General features: G+C 48.3%; 1 protein-coding gene across 4 annotated transcripts; it reads right to left on the reverse strand.

The window, feature by feature from the left end:
* Positions 1-2,120: 2,120 nt before the first annotated feature.
* Positions 2,121-7,537, reverse strand: LOC119345007 (putative disease resistance RPP13-like protein 1). 4 transcript variants are annotated; one of them, XM_037615256.1, is made up of 5 exons: positions 7,290-7,537; positions 6,326-6,580; positions 5,502-5,937; positions 2,436-5,079; positions 2,121-2,180 (listed from the first exon to the last, which is right to left on the reverse strand). In XM_037615256.1, the coding sequence occupies exons 3-4, from the start codon at positions 5,907-5,909 to the stop codon at positions 2,476-2,478; spliced, it is 3,012 nt and encodes a 1,003-aa protein (XP_037471153.1). In that variant the 5' UTR covers positions 5,910-5,937; positions 6,326-6,580; positions 7,290-7,537; the 3' UTR covers positions 2,121-2,180; positions 2,436-2,475. The 4 variants fall into 4 exon arrangements, with proteins under 4 accessions (XP_037471153.1, XP_037471154.1, XP_037471151.1 ...); XM_037615257.1 differs by lacking the exon at positions 2,121-2,180 and having other exon boundaries at positions 2,229-2,543; positions 2,634-5,079; XM_037615254.1 differs by lacking the exon at positions 2,121-2,180 and having other exon boundaries at positions 2,229-5,079.
* Between the last annotated feature and the right edge of the window lie 599 nt (positions 7,538-8,136).

The following is an 8,136-nucleotide window of genomic DNA, read 5'->3' on the forward strand; positions in this document are numbered from 1 at the left end:
GAAGGTGATGAAGAGCGGAAAGGCAAGGTGCAAATGCTCCTGCAGCATTCATCTTCAAATTCCAGCCCCATGGCGTTCCCGCAGGCGAGGAACAATCGCAGCACAACTTGGCCGGACTTGACGTGTGGAGGCTCATGGTACTCCGATGGGAGTGGGAATGTGGGCGTGGTGGTTGACGGCGGTGAGCCATGGCCAACCAGAGAGAGAGCTGGACGGTGGAGGTAGGGTCTGTCGAGGGGAGAGGAATCGATAGATCATTTGCAATGGATTCAAATAAGCAAGAGTTGAGGATCAGCCAGGATGAGCAAAGGTATCCAAAACATCAACGAGGCTCACTTCCGTGTTTCAGCTCTTTCCAATTGCAGATTTGATCAGTACATTGCCCATTTCACCAAAGTTGCCCTCCCTGTTTCTATGTGCTCACATATACGCAGATATACTGTAGCACTAGCGTCCTCCATTGCAATCAACAACACGGCCCAGAGAGCAAATTTTTTTTTCGAAACGGAGGCAAAGATTGCCTCATTTATTAATTAAGCAGAAGAGAATTGCCCAGTTAATTACGGAAAACTGGGCGAAAACCGAAACAACAAGAGCCAAGCCCATCCCAAAGACTAACACACACAGGGCAAAGCCCACCCACAAACAACATCGATGACAACCACGTCGCCCACACGACACGAGGTCCATGCCCTCGAAGCTGCAACTCTCCCGAGGCCGCCGCCTCGACATCCACTGCTCCGTCGCGCCCTGCGTACTCAACCGACACCGCCTTCCGGGGCCGCCGCCCCGACATGCCACCGCTCACCCTCGAGCAGCAACGCCGCACGATACAGCAACCCGCAGCCCACACTGCACAGGACAACCGCACGCAGACCACGAGCGTCGCACCACATCCGGGGCCGCCGCACCGACATGCCTCCACTCGCCCTCGAGCAGCAACGCCGCACAATACAGCTACCCGCAGCCCATGCTGCACAGGACAACTGCACGCAGACCACGAACGCCGCACCACATCCGAGGCCGCCGCCCCGACGTAAAGTCAGACCGCCCTCTCTGGGTCGCATCGACCAGGCCGACGACCTCGCTACCCACGTAGCACCAAGTCGCCACCGAAACAATACACAACTGCGACTCTGCCCCATAGAGCCACCGTTGCATCGCTATCCGAGGTCGCCGCCTCGGCGTAAATCCATCGTCCGGAGCCGCCGCCCCGGCCTCCATCACCCCGACAACGACGCAACTCTGCACCACTGCCATGAGACCACCACTCCACAAAGGTCATTGCTTCCAAGGCGGTGCCTCCAAGAAGGTAACGACGTAATTGCCGTCGCCGCCCGCTCCAATGGAGCTTGGGTTTTCATCCGGAAACACCAGACAGTTGCAACAGCAGATGGACGTAGCTCCGCGATGTGCCTTCAGGAAGGAATGCAATGCTCAAGAACATCGCCAGCACCGGCACCGAAGAAGGTGCAAGACTTTCGCCTGGAGGATCTACTCCACCGCCGGGCCTCACAGGAAGCGAACGGCATAGGAACATAGCAAGTTGTGCCGAGGACATCGTTGCCAACCACCAGCCCTCAACACGCCGCAGCAGAGCGCCATGTCAGATCCGCGCACCCCCAGCCACCTCCAGCCCAAGCTGCTGCTCTGTTGCAGCTCACCATCACCAGAACCTCCACCGACGCGGCACCGTCGTCCAGAAAACTGCGCCTCACCGCCACCACCGCAGCTCCCCGGGCCGAGGGAAGGAACCCCAGGCACCCAGAGCGCCCTACAGCCGCAGCCCGCCGGAGCGCCGCCACCGCAGCTTGCCGGAGCACCTCCATCGCCAGATCTGGGCGCCCGGGCGCCAGATCGACGACGGCCGGCCTCAGCGCGGCCCCGCCCGCGCCCGCGGCGCACCTCGCCGGCGAACCAGAGCCAAGCCGCCAGATCCGCGCGACAGGAGGCCACCGCGCCCGCCCCAGCTAGCTCCACACCTCCGTGCACAAGCACGCCCAGAGCACCCACCGAGGCAGCCGGCCCGCGCCGTCCAACCCCAAACGGGAGGAGGAGAAGGCCCTGCCGCCGCCGCGCCGCGCGGGCTTTGCCCGTCGACGCCTGCCGGCGGCGGCGAGGGGAGGAAGGGCGGCGGGGTGTGGCCTGGGCGGCGGCTAGGGTGCGCTCCTTTTTTGTATCTGCGGGATTAGAGCAATATTTTTGGGTCAATGCATGACAGGAAGAAATAATGCGACACTGCATTTATCCAACAAGTGCTAACATTTGCAACAGCGCATTGCAAGCCATCGGAAACAAATAGATTGGGTGTTCAGCATTCTTCGGCATTACAAACCACCGGAAACACACAGTTTCAGTGTTCGTGGTTTCACAGACAGAACTACTTATTACGGTGCGTTTGATAAAACATGAATTCGATGGGAACAGATAAAAACCAGTGTTTATGACGCAGTGACTGCAGTCTGCATCACCATTTCAGTCGCTAACCACTTCAGCTTGTGCTTCTTCGGGTTCTCTAACAACTCCCATTGTTAGCACGTAGCCTGGTGTTTGAGAGTTTAGCAAACAGATTAGAAGCACATAGCGATGTTTTGCAAACAAAACGATGTAATTGTGAGAACGACTTGATTTACCTTCAATACGTGCGCGCGGAGTGTGCTGAACCTTGTCCCAATTTGGATCTCCAATTATTTTGCACGAACCCATCAACACATCATTGCATGCATGGACTCGAAAGTCCTGAAGTGACTGCGGCAGTGTTGGAAGCGACCGAATATTACTACAGCAGCGGATACTCAGCTCATGCAGTGACCGAAGGTGCTCCATACAATCTGGCAAGGAGACCCAGCTGCAGAACTGGATACTGAGCACACGGAGGTGACTGACGAACCCACGAAGTTCTGGACCCAGTTCTTGGCTGCATCCACTGAACTTGAGATTTTTCAAGTACTTTGGGCCACCGTTGTCCTCACCATCCATCCAGCTTGGACACCTCAGACCTATGTAACCTTCGATTGTCAATTCATCGAGATACTTGGGTGGGCAAAGACCCTCTAGTACCTCTGTCTCAACTTCTGCACTCGCTACAGCATCCCACTGCAGTACCAGTTTTCTGAGCCCGCCCTTATCAGCCAGATTGGCTTCAAGAGCTTCCGCCTTGCTTTCAATGTTTTCGATGCCACAAATGCACAGTTCGCCACCAAGCTTGTTTAGGTTCCCCAGTTGCTTTAACTGGTACCCTTGTTCCTTCCTTACCATGAACCTTCCCAACGTTTGCAGTGATGTCAGCCTGTCAATGCTTCCAATTTTCAGATCTTTAGAATAGATTACATGCCGCAAGTTGATGAGGTCACACCAATCTTCAGAAGAGGTTAACAGCAAATTACCACCAAAATGTAGGACCTGCATGTGGTAAAGCTTGCTCAAAGTGCCTGGTAAAACAAGCCTCATAGACAGCAATTGACTCTCTTTAGTCCGAAAAGCAAGATATCGTAGATGCCTTAACTGACCAACTGATGCTGGGACTGACAACATCTTTTGTCCGTAATCTGCACTGATAGCTATGCTAAGCACCCGCAACTTCTTTAGCCTCACAAACATATGCTCCAAAACTTTCTTCTCAACTGGTGCAGCCCATACACTATCAATGATGAGAGTGCGTAAGCTTTTCAGTTTACATATCTTCTCAGTAATCAATGCTGCATCATAGGTCTGAACAAAAACATGTTGAACGTCTGGAGGAACATCTACTGCAGAGCCTTCAATTATCCATTCTAATTTCTTATAACAAAAGTCATGCTTTATTAACTTCGCATGGTTTTCGATCCTGAGATGATCCCTTCCGGCCACCTTCTCCGCTAAATCACGCAGCAGGTCATGTACTATATAGTAGTCATTTTGATCCCTTACTCCAATTTGCAGAAATGAGGCTGACACTAGTTGATCAAAGTATTCCTGGCAAATATTTTCCGTATCCTCCCCTTGATTAGCACTTCTAGCAAACCCTGCTGCAGCCCACAGTTTAACCAACTCATCTCGTTTCAAGCAACGACTCCGAGGGAAAATACTGCAGTAAACAAAGCATCGCCTGACCTGCTCATCAAGATGTCGGTAGCTCCACCAAAGAGCTCCCATCGTCTCGTTAAGAATGTCCCCATCTCGAACACCTAACCAGAAATCAACATTTGTTCTTGTACGCAGTTGTCCACCCACTGTTCTGGCTGCTAGAGGTGATCCCTTCAGCTTTTTTGCAATCTCTTTCCCGATGTCTTCAAGTGTTCTTCGAACACCATCATCAATGGGTACACTGGGAAGTGCATAATGCATGAATAACTTCAGGAAGACATCTTCATCTAGGGCAGGAATGAGAATGCGTCTCTGCTCTTCAGCACCTAGAGCTATCAATGCATCTTCAGTTCGACTAGTCAAGAGGATCTTGCTTCCTGCCTCTCCAGCGTTCAGTGGTGTAAGTATCTTTTGCAGCTTCTCATACTGCACATCATCTCCATTACTGTACCAAACATCATCTAGTACCAAGAGGAACCGTTTTCCTTGCAGTTCATTCTTCAAATTAACTTCTAAGATGTCAGGATTATCGAAATGAGGGCACGGAGTCCCTCTAGCTGCGTTAAACATCATCTTGAAAATGGTATCCACACTAAAACTCTGAGTAACATGAACCCACATAACAAGGTCAAAATGACCATCCTTTTTCTCTTGCTTATCCTTTTTCTCACGGTCACAAACAAGTTGTGCAAGGGTTGACTTCGCAGAACCACCGATGCCATGAATGCCAATTACAGAATAACGCAGAGTACTATTGGTGCCAGGAAGACCATCTTGTTCCGTCTCATGAAGCATTGCAGCAATCTTATCACAATCTTCACCTCGTCCAATTACCACTAATGGAGGCGTCGCAGTAGTGACTGCACCTCGTGAGCTAGCAGCAACAGCATGGCTCCGGTTAGCGTTTATTATGCTTGGCAAGTTCATCTTTTCCAAAATTCCGCATGTATCATTTATGACCTTTTCTATTTTGTCTAGGCTCTGCTTCAACTTAGTTTTTGCCATACCACTCTTCTGAAAAAAAATAGCAAGTGAGGATTCGACGAATAAGAAAACAGAAGCCCACACTAATAAACTGAAGGAAATCCAAATTTTAGCTTGATTTGCACTAAATCTAGTCAAGGTTACATCTGGTCTCTAGAGGAGACGAACAGAACTTTTAGGACTTAATTGACGATATTAAGAATACTATGAACAGAGTTCAATTAGTACTAGTGGTGTATATGAAGATTTTGCTTGTCCTTAAGCAAGTCATTATGTTGCTTTTTCAAGGAAGGTTATGGTTGCTAAGTTGTAAAGCCAGTGTGCCACAAATAAACCAGAAAATTGAGGTTGCGATGGTATTATTAGAAATTCTCAGATCTTTCCATGTAATATTTTTGCAGAAAAACTTATAGGCCGGAAAGAAATAAAAACGCATAGAGGCAGGAAATGACCTGATCTTTTAGGGGGAAGCTCGGCACGGCAGATTGGAGCTTCTTCTTCACCCAATCCCTCTTACGTAGAGACACGTCGCTGTCTGGCTTCATCTTATTATCTTTGATCTGCTTCTTAAGACGGTGATATTCAACATCATCCAATATTTCTTCAGCTTCATAAAAAGCAGACTTAAGATCCTCGAACAGCTGCTGGAGACGAACCCTGTGACGACTCTCATCCACCATTTCCATCACCTGCTCCAGCAGTAAAATCTTTGTCTCAAGTTCCTTCAGCTTCTTCGATGCGTCAAAGCCTAGGTAGGGGGAAGCTTTCTTGAAAAGCTCAGAGATGATGGGCGAGGCAACCCACCCTGCAGCTTTCATGCCCCATCCTATCCCGGCAGCAACTGTCAATGGTTCCACCATTAGAAGCTTCAAGTTGTTCAGTGATTCGCTGAAAAATGTACCAATGGTAAGTTCCTGAAATAAAGAATGCAGGGAAAAACACATGTCCTACACCATCAGTAGATTGAAGAATACCACAAAAAATATATAATGGCCTATATGAACAGAGGCACTTGTGATTTATAGACTGCTTATACAAACAGATCAGGAAATCTGAAGGAGAGTTCAGCTATTTTTAGAAGAGAAAAAAACAAGCGAAAACTGAAACCATATCAGGTGACCTGATCCAGATTTCTCATACAGAGATATGTAGTATTAGTAATACACAAGGATCAGACTCGCATATAGATAAAATGAGACGAACTCACGAACACAGTACTATGCTTTGCACATTGTCACGGTAACCAAATAAAGTCGACAAAAATGGCACTGTCTACCTGACTATATGCGTCCTCTTGGCTGGGAAATAATAGATCTAGGAGCCAAAATATTTGGCTCTAATGCAGAAAGATAGAGCTTGGAAACTAAAATGGAGCCCTCCTGACAACTACGTAATTTGATCCGGATACATCACGGAGTAGCACTCAACAACAGAGTCTGGCGATAAATTGCCTTCCGCTTGGATTTGGAATGCCTTTGCAGTGTTCTGCAAGTTCCTCTTCACCAAGTAATCACGGAGGTCCACATCCAACCTGCTTAACCAGAGATACGCAAGGCAAACATTAGTTCCATAGTCCATATCAATATATCAAGGTTAATTTGATGAAGGGAGGGGAAAACTTTAAAGAAATCTTCTCATGTAAAATTTACTCCACAAATAAAGGATACTTTTGCATGCAAGCACCAGAAACAACATGTGGTGTTAACAAGAAATGGAGGAAGAATAGAGAGATAAGATGAGCATTTGAAGCACTGAACTAAAGATGCAAAGCCAGGTTGCAACCTTTGCTCGTATGAAGCACGCAGCAGCTATAATCATCTATCTGCGTATATGCCATATATGCAGTAAATTTCTGAATAATTGCCGGGCATCTTTTTTTTCCTGACTTTTAAAAATATTGTTATCCCACTCGTCCTAGCAAACACAAGAGCTCATATATCATGCCTACTTGGAAAGAATAAAATAGCTAGTCCAGCGTAACACGAACGAGCAGCATCAGCACGTGAGTGTGACATGAGTGTCTTCTTATGAGTCCAGCCCCACAGCCCCACAAGGAAGCTTCAGGTTTGGGGCTGAACTACAGACTAGAGCTAGATGCACAGGTTTCCCCGCGAAATGAAGGGGATTCCGGCCTGGTTGGGGTTGGGATTAAGTAAACAAGGCCTCAGTGGATCATCACGTATAATGCGCATGGAAATCACATGGGAAAGCATACGCTGGAGTGGATCTAGAGGCATTACCTAGGCGAGAATCGAGTCCGGCGGCTGCAGGTCGGGGCAGGCGCTCGGCTGACAGACGGAAGACGCGGTCGATTCCGTGGGAGGAGGAGGTCGGGGACGGCGTGCAGCGGCTGGAGGAGGTCGCTGGAGTCGCCGTGCCTCGATTTCCGGCGGCGGCGCCGGAAACGGCGAAGGTGCGCTTTGGGTCGAAACCCTAGCTCGGTGGCTGGAGGTGGAGGAGACTGCTGCTGGAGTCGGCCGAGCGACTGGGGTGGCGACCGGCGACTGACGAGTGAAGCGCGTTGGGTTATGAAGCGCGTCCTCAATTATTGGTTAGGGCAACTCTAGCAGATTCCTCGCATTGGGATCGTCATAAAAAGCATGGGTACATTGCAACACGTTTTTCTTTGAACCCCTAAAAAATGATGCTTACAAGATTTAATTTCTTTTGATGTTTTTATATGAATATGCATGCATGTACTCTGAGTACTTGCGATATTTCGTTCAATAATATGTTGTATTATATGCTACACCAAAAGTACAAAATTTCGGCCAATAAATGAAAAAAAAACAAGCTCATTTTTTGCATGTATTCCCTCCGTTCCTAAATACTACCTCTCTCTCAGTTTACAGGGCGTGTGCGTATTTTTAGGTCGTCAATTTGACCAACCTAATACAAGTCATATATTATAAAAAATATACCAATATAAACTTTGAAGTTTCTACTTTCAAAAGGTATAATTTTTATGTTATATAGTTTATATCAGGATGATAAAATTGATAACCTAGGTATACGCGCAAGACTTGTAAACTGAAACGGAGGTAGTATAAGACTTTATAGAGATTTCATTATGAATCACATACGGAG

Source organism: Triticum dicoccoides, unplaced genomic scaffold (genome assembly GCF_002162155.2).
Source record: "Triticum dicoccoides isolate Atlit2015 ecotype Zavitan unplaced genomic scaffold, WEW_v2.0 scaffold19820, whole genome shotgun sequence".
Classification (NCBI taxonomy): Eukaryota; Viridiplantae; Streptophyta; class Magnoliopsida; order Poales; family Poaceae; genus Triticum; species Triticum dicoccoides.